The following is a 14254-nucleotide window of genomic DNA, read 5'->3' on the forward strand; positions in this document are numbered from 1 at the left end:
TCAGTATAAGTAAACAAAATGGGGGCCGGATGATGCTTTTTTATTTCACCCGGCAAGGGATATAGGGCTTCAATTTTAAAATGATAATTAAAACGTTGAAACACATTTTAGCCGAAAATAGTTTGATTTTTCGGGTTCGAAATTTAATTTTCTCTTAGATTGGTAACATGAAAGTTTCATTATTTCGATTAAAAGCCATGTAGGCTACATATCTACACTACAAGGATGTTTTCGATCATTTAGTAATCTGCGTTCAATCATTTAGTAGTTTGTCAATAACACATTCCAGAGGCTAGATTTCAAAATGTGTAGTATGGTGGACTGCTAATTCAAAGGTTTATCTACAACTCTGCCTAACAGTTCGATGTTTCAATTATACTGGTAATAGAGCTATAGAGCTAGTAGCAGTAGCTTATACTGAATGATTGGAATTTTGTTATCATTTGGTATAAGTCACTGCAACTAACACTGTAACTCCTTCAATGGTGGAATTGAAACATCGATATATTAGGCAGATATATAGAAAAACCTTCGCATCAGAAGTCCACCGTATAACACATTTTGGAATTCAGCCTCTGGAATGAGTTATAGACAAACTACTAAATGATCGAACGCAGATTACTAAATGATCGATAACATCCTTGTGTGTCTAACATATAGGTAAATACTTCGGCTAGCTGTTGGTGGTGTTGGATTGCATGGGAGTGCTCTCGTCTCTCAGACTTTTTCGTTTTAAAAATTTGGTATTGAGCTATGGAAAAAAAAATGAATAAAATTTATTGGTATTAACTAAAAAATGTTTAAATTTAACATTAAACAAAAGAGAGTCAGGATGAGCATCGAACATAGACCCGCTGAGTGACAGCCTAAAGCGTTACCCCTCGGCTCTCTCCGCTTCTTGGATATGTGATGATCGAAGTATAACCGGTTATACTCAATTTGCACTGATCATCGGTTGCTTGTAACATTCGTGCGGCAACGCACCTGTGCTGTGTTTAGGTTCCGTGGCATATTTAAATCATCTGACGTTGAAAAACATATACGATTGAGTTTACGTCATGTGCTTTTGTGTCATAATGTCAGATGTCAGATATGTCACCTAATATTCATAATGTTTTGGTGTGCATGGAAGCAACTTCAGAATCAATTTCAACATTTGATTTGAATTCACTGTAATGCATTCTTCCTGGCGTTGCAGCAAATAATTCATATTGGCACAGTATATGTAAAACATGGCTAGGCTAACAATTAGTTTGAAAATAAAACAATTTATTTTAGTAAATGGTTTTGATGTTCTATAAATTTTAACTAACTATAATCGTACCTTTTCGTTTGCATACCTTCTGTGTTTTTGATAGTTAATTAATTCATGCTATACATGAATCCTAAATCTTGGACTTCACGAGACCAATTAATTGGAAACCCATTCATAGCGACAACATATCTGTTTGAAGATTTCAAATAGCACTCGGATTATGTGGGAAAAGCTGAGAAATGCCGAAATGCTCTCTATATGAAGAAAAGCAACCCTAGTAGAATTCTTCTAAGACTTTATTAAGTCGGATCAAAATCGTAAATCTTAATTGAAAAGTGGTTAAATGGCATTGACAAAAACGGAACTGCTCATCAGCAAAAAATGAATTCTTATCTATATGATGAAGAATCATACTATTTCAGAAGGTGCCAGAAGCCTAAGCTGGATTCTGACTTCAAAACAGAAAAAGTTTGTCAATTGACCAAAATTATGGATCATATCACCGAAGTTATGGATCATAATCACGATAAAAATTGCGCAAAATTGTATTTTTTATTAAATGTAGTTTTCTATGAATAATTTTCCAAACATTTATGGATCATTTGTCATACGTTCATGGGAAAATAGCAGGAATGATATTGTTTTTCTTGATCATGTTTAAAGGTACATACTTATTTTACAATTATTTGATATATTTTTTTAGCTTAGTTATGCTTAGTTATGGATCTTAAAATTATTCTTTATGGATAAGCCTGAACTATTTTTTGGATTTAAGGTAGCGTTTTATGGAACATTCAGATGTTAGTTATGGATCGTTTTTGTACATTTAACGGTACAAAGTAAGGGCTGCCATAAACAAATTTGAAAAATAAGATCTATTTAGTGTTATATTAGACTTTTCTAATATGTTTGTCAACCCATTTGAACGAGCGAGAAAGGCATCATCACCGCTAGGTGGATTAATCAGGGTTTTTCAACACTAGATCTGCCTCAAAACCTTTGATGGGAGTAAACATAGACTTACAAAACACATTGGCAAACTTACTTTTGATATCTTTCAAGACACGTTCCTCTGAAGTCGGCAAAGACAGCTGGTTCAGGTTTGCACCACTGCCAAACGTTTTCCTCCATTCAGGGAAGAAGATATCCAACCAATCTCGTCCTAACAACGGTGTAAACGAGCTTCCACAGCGTAAAACAACCAGTTTAACGACCTGACGTCGTCCATTTAGCTCAACCGTTACCGGAATTTGTCCTTCAACAACCAAACGACTTCCATTGATCACTGCCAACTTCTTCGTACACTTCTGCAACGGAATATCGGCGAATTCTCCCTCGTACGTCTCTCTACTGACGACGGAAACTGCAGCTCCACAATCTATCTCCATATCTACTCGTACTCCTTCAACCAAAACTGTACGGAAACACGGTTCGTTGATTTTTCCGATGGAAGAGATCAACATACAATCCATCTCCTCATCATCCGAGATAGATCTGTTCAACCGACGACGCAAACTCTTCTGGTACTCTGTCAACTTCGGCTTTGCTGCTGGAGCATCCACAAACTTCACAGATTTCTTCACCTTATCCTTCAAGTCATAGCAGAAGCGACGTGTGTGACCATCTCTGCCACAGTAACTGCAGTGAAACTTCTGCGATCGGGATGAAGAACGATGTCCACGATCAAACGAACCAGAACGACTACGGCTCCTAAAACGCTTATTTGGTCCACGACTTCTACCACGGGATCTACTACGTGACACAACACGCTCTTCTCGCTTACCAAGCCTGTTCAACACACTCACACGTCCGGACTCTCGAGAAACCAGCTTTCGATTCACTCCAGCTAGCTCCCTGTTGATGATGATCTTCTCCGCCTTGGCTAGCGTCAGACCTTCCTCATCAAACAAACGTTGTTGAACATCCGGGTCGCGAATGCCACACACAAGCTTGTCGCGGATTGCGATGTCCTTAAATTCGCCAAACTCACACATCTCCGCTTGTAACTTCACCGCGAGAATGAAATCCTCCGCACTTTCGGTAGAACCTTGCATTCGTTGATAAAACTTGTAACGCTGGATCATGTCGCTTTCAGTTTTGTCGTATCGCTTCTTCAACGCATCGGTAATCTACTTAAACGACACCAACTTCAAGTCCTTTCCAGGAAACAGAAGCTTCAACTCGCTATAAACGTCCTTTCCGCATGCCGCCAGAAACGATGCCTTCTGTTCATTCGCATCCGACATCTTGTTATCGATGAAAATCCAGTCCATCTGCTCCAGATACTGGCTAAACGGAATCGTACCGGGTATGTACGGCTCAACGTGATTCACTAACGGCATACTGACAGCGATGAAAACGACGAAAACTGTGAAAAACGATTAGTTAAATTATCACACAAAACAAAACTAAAAACTTTTTTCAGTGTAATAATCCAATAAACTTGATCGAAACAAACAGTCGACAAATTTAAAACAAAATTTTCAAAACTATTTTTTAAACCTTTTTGTTCAACTTTTTAAACGATTTGCTCCACAGTACAAAACATAAACTGCTTTCTGTGTCAAACCAAACAAACTTCAACCGTTTCTGATCAATCGTATTCAACGACAAACTTTATCAACGAAACAAACCAAACGTGAAACACAAACAAACAAAAACGATGGTGTTGCTCAACACAAGCATAAACTGTAGTTGCTATTAAACATGAGCATAAACCAATACAACAGTATCAGCGTTGCGAAACAAGTTGCAAACAAACTGATATACACTGTGCGTTGCACTACACTGTTGTTGAAACAAACTCTCGTACGTGACAAACTCTTCGGCTGTGACGAAACAAGTTCTATTTAGCTATTATTTATGTACACAAAGCCAGATCACTGTACGGAAACAAAATGAAACACAATTTCTTTGCTTGCTAGGCACAAGAAAATGGCTCATAAACTGATTTCAACACTTTAACGCATGCAAAGTAAAACACGATTTTCTCTGTTTATTTCCACTATTCGACACTTTGCAGTAAACCTGTGTGAAACAGCAAAACAAACCAACTCCTGCAGTGTAGGTACTGCTACCGCGCAGCGCAAACTGTTGCTCCTCCGTAGGCAATAAACCAATCAATCGCCGAACGGATGAATGGCTCGCTCGCAGGTTCGTCCAAACAGCAGTGAAAAACACCAAAATTTCACTGGGAAACCGGACTACTTGCACTATAATTAGCACTTCCCGGGACGCGAAAACAAAATCTCCACCTCGTCGCCACTGTAATATACTCGTGGGAGATTGGGTTCTTTAAACTAATTACTAACGAGACTGTGATACTGTAAGTGATACAGGTAAACGCGCGTCTGCTCGGGTGTGCAGTCAGTGATAAAACTGATCTTTTATTTCTTCGATTGCCACTGCTGTACCAGACAGCCAGTGGTGTAGCTAGGGCGGATACTATAGTTTGAAGTGGGTAGTGCCAGCAAGAGCGCGTTGGCGAATTGCCCGCAACTACCCCGACGATCTTGAACACAAGGGAGTGGAGAAAGTGCTGCACATTGGAACAACTCAGCAAAAAGACGGTCAAAACCTCATTGTGGCGTTTAATACAGATTTAGATCCATGATTTTTTCATAGAATGTGTTCAAAAAGCTGCCCGACAAAATCTAGACCGTGAAATCCACTATTATGTTTTACCCGAGCAAAATTTTTTTTTTCCACATTTTTTTCTGTTCGGGTTTTTGACAATGTTTTAGAATATTGTATTTTGAGAAATTTTGCCAAAGATACTCTATGTTTTTCTCCTAATTTTAAGTGTTGAATCGTTGTTTTTCGATATTGCAGTCTTATACTAATATAAAATCGATTTTCAATATTTCGAAACTAAATATACAACGTATTGACCCGTGTTATATCACAAAACATTGAATAAGCCATTTTATGAGACAGATTCGAACAGCTGATCGAAATTTTGAGTGGACGGCTCGGTCTTTGTTTTGGTAAATTTGCATGTAAACCATCATCATTTCGTCATCATCATCATCATTTCATTTCATTTTCGCAAATGTTCCTTGTAAAATGTAAATATTAGTATTTGGTCTCCTGTCATTTGAGCTTTCTATAAAATGGCTAATAGCACTGACATACGCTAATCTGAAGATAATATGGCCTTTTTTTACTGACATTTCTATCAAATGGAACACATTTATCGGAAAAATAGGTCAATTTCATGAAAAAATATCACCCTTATTGGCACATTTTGGCAGCTAGATTTACGTTATTCAGAAAGCTAATTTTATATAGAAGAAGCCAGTGGCTAAAGCTCAGTTGGGTCTGATGAGGCTCATTGATTTTTGTTCCAATTTTTTAAAGTGTTATTTTCGAAAAAAATAGGTTTTGTTTCACCTGTATCCAGTTTGTACTAAAAATAGTACTAAAAATGCTATAGCTCCCGCTCACAAAGAGCCCCATATACCCCTGAAGATATGGAAGATAAGTATGTAAAATATAAGCATACTGATTTTCTTGTTTTAATTTAATTTGCCTTTAATTGATTATTAAGCAGTTATTTCTGCATTAAGGTGCAAGTATCTTAACCAATAAGGTATTATACGGGTACAGTACCTATTTTTGGCCATATCTCCATATTCGAGCATATATTAAAAATATTTTAGAAGTTTTGGCGACGCTTTAGCTCTCATACACACTCATACACACACAGATACACTTATTATTTAGCCAAATTTACTTCTAAAACCAATCGTTTGTTTGAAAACAATGTTTTTCAAAAGTAGGTTAAATTAGGCACTGAATTATAAGCAAAGGGTACGCTCTCCCCACTTATAGAAATAATAAATAGATCCACAATAAGGCCGATGAAATGAGTATATGATGAGAAAGAGAAATATTTATCGAAAACTACATTGTAAAAATTGGAACAAAAATCAGTGAGCATCATCAGACCCAACTGAGCTTTAGCCACTGGCTTCTTTTATACAAAATCAGCTTTTAGAATAACGGAAATCTAGCTGCCAAAATGTGCCTATAAGGCTGATATTTAATCAAGAAATTAGCCTATTTTTTCAGTAAAACCGTTCTATTTGACTGAAATTCAAATCAGAAAGACCATATTATCTGAAAACCATCGTATATTAGTGCCATTTTTTATTTTGTGATATAAAACGTGTTGATATGTTGTATATTTATTTTATAAATACTGAAAATCGATTTTTATATGAGTTTTGGACAGCAGTATCGAAAAACAACGATTCAACCTTTAAAATTAGGAAGAAAACATACAGTACCTCTAGCAAAATTTCTCAAAACACAATATTCTAAAACATTGTCAAAAACCCGACCAAAAAAAATTTTGGAATTTTTTTTTGCTCGGGTGTCGCATTAAAACATAATAGTGAATTTCACGGTCTAGATTTTGTCGGACAGCTTTTTGAACACATTCTATCAAAAAATCATGAATCTAAATCTGTATTAAACGCCACAATGAGGTTTTGACCGTCTTTTTTCTAAGTTGTTCCAATGTGTGGCGTTAGCCTGCTATGAGGAATTATTTGATGACTCTTTGGGTTGCTATAAGCATGCGAAAGTCAATCTGCAACTAAAGCCAAATTCCGTTCCAAAATTCGTTAAACCGAGGAAAATACCTATTTCGTTCCAGCCGAAAGTAGAAGAAGAGTTAGAGAAGTTAGAGAAAACCGGAATAATTTCAAAAGCCGAATCTGCTGATTGGTGAACGCCTCTAGTTCCTGTTTTGAAAAAGGATAATTCTATTCGACTGTGTGCTGATTACCGAGTGACTGTGAATCCTTTCTTGGAAGACAAACATTATCCAATGCCAGTGGTCGAAGATGTGTTTGCCAAACTCAACGGCGGCAAATTATTTTCGAAGCTAGACTTGAAATCAGCCTACAACCAGCTTGTGCTTGACGACGAATCGAAGAAAATGCTTGCATGGAGTACGCATAAGGGAATCTACTATGTGAACAGATTGCCCTTTGGAACGAAACCGGCTTGTGCAATTTTTCAAGAAATATTGGAGAAGTTATTGCAAGATTGCCCTGGTTGTGTGAATTTTCTGGATGATGTGCTGGTAACTGGTGCAACTGTCGAAGAACACTTAAACAATTTGTCAAGGGTTTTGGAAAAGTTATTGGAAGCCGGTTTCCGGCTCAATCGAGAGAAGTGTGAATTTTTCAAGCTGCGACTTCAATTTTTAGGACACATCGTTGATGGCGATGGATTACACAAAGACCCTGAAAAGGTACGAGCAATTATGGATGTTCCACGACCATCAAATGTGAAAACGCTTCGAGAATTTCTTGGCATGGTCACATATTACGGCAAGTTCATTCCAAATGTATCTGTTATACTGGCTCCACTATACCGATTGCTGAAGAAGGATGAAAGATATGATTGGACACAAGAGTGCGAGGATGCGTTTGAGAATACTAAGGTCATGCTCTGTTCTGAAAATGTACTGGTTCCATATAATCCTAATTTACCGGTGGTGCTTGTGACGGATGCTTCGGGCAAAGGTGTTGGCGCTGTGCTGCTACAAGTTTATCCAGATGGAAATCAAAAACCAATTACCTTTATTTCAAGAGTGCTCAAAAGTCATGAACAAGAGTACGCTCCACTGGATATTGAAGCATTGGCCGTTTACTATGCCGTCCGTAGATTGAGTGGTTACTTATTGGGACGATCTTTCACTATCCTAACTGACCGTCAACCGTTGGTATCACCATTTGGAAGAAAAGGGAATCCCGGATATTGTGTTTGGCAAGCTAAAGCGTTGGGCCGTCTTCTTGGCAAATTACAATTATGAAATCATGTACATCAAGGGTTCCAACAACAAGGTAGCAAATTTTCTGTCGCGATCACTACTGAAATGCTGTGCAAATGACGAAGTTAATGACGAAAACGCTTTGTTCCAGCAGTTCATAGAATCTGAGACAAGATCATTGGTAGAACGGAAACAACTGATAATTGAAAGTCGACGGGATGCTGTATTAAGTCGAGTGGTTAGATATGTAAAGTCTGACTGGCCAACCAATGTGCAAGATCCTGAATTGAAAAAGTTTCACGTGCGAAAAACGGAACTTATTGTTGAAGAAGGTGTGCTGATGTGGGGCTATCGTATTGTGGTGCCTACTAAACTCCGACAGTTTTTGCTGCAAGAATTGCATTCAACGCATCTGGGTATAGTCAAGATGAAATCATTAGCAAGAAATTATTTTTGGTGGCCAAACATCGATAAGGATATAGAAGACATGGGTAAGCGATGTGAATTATGTATCCAGTGCAAACCGTACACAGCAAAAGTCCCTATTTCACCATGGAAATTGTGTTCGCGTCCATTTGAGCGAGTGCACATCGATCATTTATTTTTGAAAAATAAGAATTTCTTGATTGTAACGGACAGTTTTTCAAAATGGGTAGAAATTTACATGGTCAGCTCATTGTCAACGAGAGAATCAATAGAGAAACTTGAAGATTGTTTTGGTCGATTCAGAAATTGTGATGTTTTGGTGTCCGAGAACGGTAGATCTTTCACGTCAGTGGAATTCGATGGATTTTGTAAGGAGAGAGGAATAAGGCACTTGACTTCTGCGCCATACATCCCATGTTCAAATGGTGCAGCTGAAAACGCAGTCAAGACATTAAAAAACTCGTTTAAGAAGATGCTTGTGGATAGCTTGTGGTAAGTCGCTCACTACCCTGTTGAACAATTATTTCCAAACGTATCGAGCTATACCGCATTATACTACCAACAAGACTCTATTCAAATTACTGTTTGGACGTGAGATGAGCACAAGATTTGACTTCCTACGGAAGGAAAGTGTTGTGAGGCATACTGTTAAGACTTGGAAATGATAAGAAGAACATTGTTTTCTCTGTGGACGATATAGTATATGCAAGAGACTATCGAAATCCTGACATACAACGTTGGATTAAAGCAAAGATTGTTCGAAGAAAAGGTGTGAATATCTATGAATGTTATGCAATAGAACTGGGTACGTTCATACGGAGGACTCATCAGCTGCTGCAATATAGCTATGACGATTATGAAGCCGATGGTTTTGATAGACGCGAAATTGTCGATAGAGATCAAGATCAAGTAGTTGTTCTTGATGATGAATATGTGTCGGCAGAGGATGATAATTTCGAAGATTCAGTTCCAGCTCTACCACAACGAGGCCACTATCGTGAGGATGAACACATGTCACTACAAGCAATAGAATGGTGCGCATTCGAAACCGGCAATAGCTTGCGGGGAAGATGTGATGTCGCGTGTTCCACAACCGTGGTTACCGTAGTAGGTCAAGAACTACTGTTGTATAGCAACTTCATAGTTACATTAATTGTTGATTAGAAATAAAGAATCATTTTGTATTTTCCATCAGTCAAGTTGGACGTACTTTTATTTAGTCCGATACAAAATACTTAGCATTATCCGATTTGCTCGCAACAATCGACGCAGATTGCGGTCTAGTTGTTTCCTATTGAAAATTGGCCCAATCGGTCATTGCGTTCCAAAGTTATTAAAAAAAAAAAACATTTTTTTTTTGCCAAGGGTCCCCCCTCGGGAAAAATTTTCAAAAACGGAAATTTTTTTTTCAAAGATTGCAGCACTGCACTCAAATGACCGCAAATGGATATGAATTGATAGAAAAAGTAAAATCTATCCCCATAAAGTGCTATTTCGACCTCTCTTATGTGTTTTTCTTATTTTTCTTAATACTCGAGAAAGGCACCACCAACGCTAGGTGGATTAATCTGGGTTTTTTAAATGTTATTTTTATATAATGAAATTTAACTTCTATTTCTGCATTTTAACCTTTAGGAGGCATCGATTTGTTTACAAGCATGACTTACTTTGATCGTTATTGATCTAGTTTCCATAACGACACGTGGAAGCGGCAGTCGTGGATGCCGTGAAAACTTTTATTTTGGACGCCGAACGTCACATGTTCCGGCTGCTGCCGTGTTGGCAACAGAACCTAACGAAATTTTCTCCACCATAACCTATATTTTTTGCTCGTCTCTCTGTACACGATCTAAATAAGGAGTTTATAGGATTGTTAAGAAAATTATTTTGAGCTTTTTAGTGGAATGTCTTCACTTGTCATAAGACGAGTTTGTACAATCCCATTGAATTCCACCACTTAATTGTATCTTGACAGATACGTATTTCGACCTCAACAGTAAGGCCGTCTTCAGTGTCTCGAGTCGAGTCAAGTACGAGACACTGAAGACGGCCTTACTGTTGAGGTCGAAATACGTATCTGTCAAGATACAATTAAGTGGTGGAATTCAATGGGATTGTACAAACTCGTCTTATGACAAGTGGAGTTTATAGGATATATTTGCGAACTGGAAGTCGTCATTTGAAGTTGGATTTTCTCAAATCTATAAGTTGATAAAATGCGATTTTCTCATTTGGTAAAACGCATTACTTACGGAATCCTGTTCGAAAAAATCAAATTTCGCTGATTAGCTGTACGTTGTTCCATTATCGTTATTATTTATAATCAACACTAATCGAAACATTAGTTTATTTCAGGGGGGTTTTCTACAACTAATTATGCTCAAATATGGCCTTAACATTTTTTTGCATATCAAATAATACTGTAGCCAAATTACATAAAATTTTGTCAACGAAAACCTACTGACAATAATAGAACAAAACCTCTAAAAAAAAGTCAAACGCAATTGATTCGAGTAGGTTGCGCAACAGATGGCGCTAGTATTTTCAATGACGAGAAATTTTCACTAAAAGTTACGTCTATTTGTCTGTGCTATCACGTACAAGAAACCTTGACCTAATAGCTGCGGGAAATGCCGGATTGACTTTTTATATCCTAATAGCCTATTCAGATTACTCCCCCGTAACGCTGGGTAGACACATTTGCGTGGTGTGTTACGGTGTAAGATCTCATTGTTAGCTACAGGCAAATCCTGACCCAACGAATACCTTTCCCAATATCCAACTCCGTGGTACTTATGAGGGTGTCGCTGAGTCGGGGGCCTCTCGTTAAGCAAGTACTACACCAACACTTCCTTCCCCTCCCAAGTTACGGTGAAGATGGGCGTGGCCAGGAGTAGTAATCCTCATGCTTTTGTGATTTTTATCCTAGATTGAAATCAAGGACCACACCCACCTTGATTTCTGATAGCAATCAGAACAAGGATTTCAAAAGAAAAACATGAGTATCACTAGTGTCCAATCTACGAAGTACACCGTAACTATGCTATGCCTAATAGCCTATTCTGATTACGGGCATTTACGAGGTATTTTACGTCATATCTTATGAAATGAAAATAAGATGAAATAAATTTCAAGATACTGTTTATCATGACATTAAGTTCGTAATCTGAATTCTGAACAGGCTATATGGCATGGAAATGTCGTCAACAGTAAATAGACCAAGAATATACATTTATCGATAACATTTATTCCATAATCGCTTTGTATTTCATATGATGTACTTTGCACGTATTAGTTTTTTAAACCTAGATTGAAAAAGAAAACAAAAATATAAATGAATGCACAAGATACATATACATCTTCTAGACCACGCCGTTTCTTCGCCTACTCAAAACCGTTTACTATTCTTAGGGGAATGAACTTTCCTTTCTAGCGTTTTTTTATTTAGCGTTGTTTGAAATAGTTAGCTTTTGTCTATCTTGTACGCCGCTTGTTTGAACCAAAAGCTATCTAGAACAGAATATCATCGTCACCTTCGTCGAGAAGGTTAGCTTGCGCTCGCACATCGATTCCTTTCTCCAAAAGAGCTGCCTTGCGAGCCTCTTCCTTCTTCTTTGCAATTCGTTTTTTGTCCTAAAAAAATCCCATGTATTGAATTACAATATTTTTAAGGCAATCAAATTTACCTGAATCTTTTTCAAACGGTAGAACTCCTCACGTTCCAGTTCATCCAGTTCAGAAATAATGTACGCCAATGTACGATCAATACGTGGAATAATTACTATAAAAATGTGAATTAGTTTAAGTGTTAAATGATTTACAAATCCTCCGGAATATTTAGTATCATTTTCTTCAGTATTATATGTTTCCTTCTAGGTCTCCGTCATCATTAATATTTTTTTTTCGTTTTCATTCACTTTAACAGTCGTCGTTATTGTACTTTTTAGGTCTTATTTTGTAATAAGGTTATAAAAATAATCTCGGAATGAATTTAAAATTAACCACATTTTTTCCAGAGGTGGCGCATCACTATGGAGAGCATCTGAATTACGATGTGACTGACAACAAATGCGGTATGGAGACGACATACACACAGTACATAATTACACACAGGACATAATTTTCCAGCCCAAGATCTCAATAATAGATCTCAGTATACCAATTGCAAAAAGGGGATTCGTGGAAGAACGTTCTACACGGTTTACACGTCAGATACTGCAGAAATGTCGGGAGTGTGCCCACGTATCTTTTATCTATCAATTTCATAGCCGCATGGGACACAATCAATAGATCTCAATATGGCAGTTTATACGTAATGTTTTAAATTTTCTTGTCACCTCACACTAAATTAAAGTGTTCAATAATACGAGTCAGTTTATTTCTACTTCTAAAAATAAAAATTCAACTCCCTAGAACTTTTAGTCTGATTAAGAGGTATTTAAACGAATCCCCAATTATATCACATTTTCAAGAATAAATATACTAAAGTGTTATTAGTTCTTTTTCGAATAGTTTGTCCCTCTCAAATACCCTCGAACATCTTCCATAACCCTATGCGTATTAAGCCAACCCGCACCACCCAATCCAAGTATGGTACTCACCGTGCTCGATGGCGTTCACTCTTCGGTTCGTTATTTTAATGACTTCATCCAAAGTCACGAAGGACGTCTGGAGCGACGCAAGCTCTACCAGCAGCTTCACTGCGCTCTGGTAGTTCTTTTTCAGCTTCTGCATTTGCTGGCCACCCTTTGCAAGACCTGTCAGCTCGTAGGTATCGCTACCATCCTGATAAGATTCGAACACGGGCAGTGTGACACCCGCCACGTTATCCTTCTTGGTGCGGATCTTGATCTGAGCCTTGGTTACGTTCTGCAGCACCACCTGATTGAAGTCTCCGGACAGGAACTTGGCTTCGGCCAACGAGAAGGCAGCCTCCTTCATCACTTCGCCCATCAGCGTTTTGGTCTAGAAAGGGGCATCGATAATCACGAATGTTCATTCCAGTTGTCTTTCCCGTAAAATGCATACCTCAATAATTTTGCTAAGGATCATACGGAACCTCATCTGGAGGGCATCGGCCTTCTTCTTCAGTAACCCGTGACCTTTGTGGGCTCCTGCCAAACGGGCCTTCATTTGCATCTGAGCACTGTAAGAAATGGAACAGCATAATCATTTTTGTTAAAATCATCTGCATACTATGTATTTGATCATCGGAAACCTACCCTCGGGATGGGAAAATCGGAATTCTATCCTTGGTCGACATTTTTGCAAGTTTTTCTTCCGTCCGTAAAACACCAATCAACCAACCAGCGCAAAACGGGTCACAAGATCAAAATGAATATTTTTTGTTTCCCATGTTTGACACATGTCATGTGATTTTGTCCGAACCGTCCGAATGATGTTTGTGAATCTTGACGCAGATAATGAAAGTGGCGCTTGTGTTGCTAGAAAGTATTTTTCACACACGATCACTATGCAAGCACCCACCCGATGAAAGTGTAGAGAATGAATTATTGGCAGTGGCTGATTTTCTACCCGCCGCTGTCACATCCAGGCGCTATAGTATATGCGCAAAATAGCCAGCAAGAGTTAACCACCAGAAATTTGTATGGCGAAAGACATCTAACGCGGATTTTCTCAAAATTAGAAACGTTTCATGAAAAACTATTTGGTACCGGTTACGTAGGAAGGTGTCTGCTACTACGCCTACCAATTATTTTTTTGATGAAGGTGCTTAATTTTGAGAAATCGAACCTTAGATGCCTTTCGTCATACTGATTTCAGAA

General features: G+C 38.0%; 1 protein-coding gene across 1 annotated transcript; it reads right to left on the bottom strand.

Moving 5' to 3' along the window:
* Nucleotides 1-11695: 11695 nt before the first annotated feature.
* LOC134227199 (V-type proton ATPase subunit D 1) lies at nt 11696-13850 on the bottom strand. Its single transcript, XM_062708540.1, has 5 exons — nt 13691-13850; nt 13497-13614; nt 13070-13433; nt 12155-12249; nt 11696-12101 (listed from the first exon to the last, which is right to left on the bottom strand). Exons 1-5 carry the CDS (start codon nt 13729-13731, stop codon nt 11979-11981), a joined length of 741 nt encoding a protein of 246 aa, XP_062564524.1. The 5' UTR covers nt 13732-13850; the 3' UTR covers nt 11696-11978.
* Nucleotides 13851-14254: the final 404 nt, after the last annotated feature.

Source organism: Armigeres subalbatus, chromosome 3, assembly GCF_024139115.2.
Source record: "Armigeres subalbatus isolate Guangzhou_Male chromosome 3, GZ_Asu_2, whole genome shotgun sequence".
Taxonomy (NCBI): Eukaryota; Metazoa; Arthropoda; class Insecta; order Diptera; family Culicidae; genus Armigeres; species Armigeres subalbatus.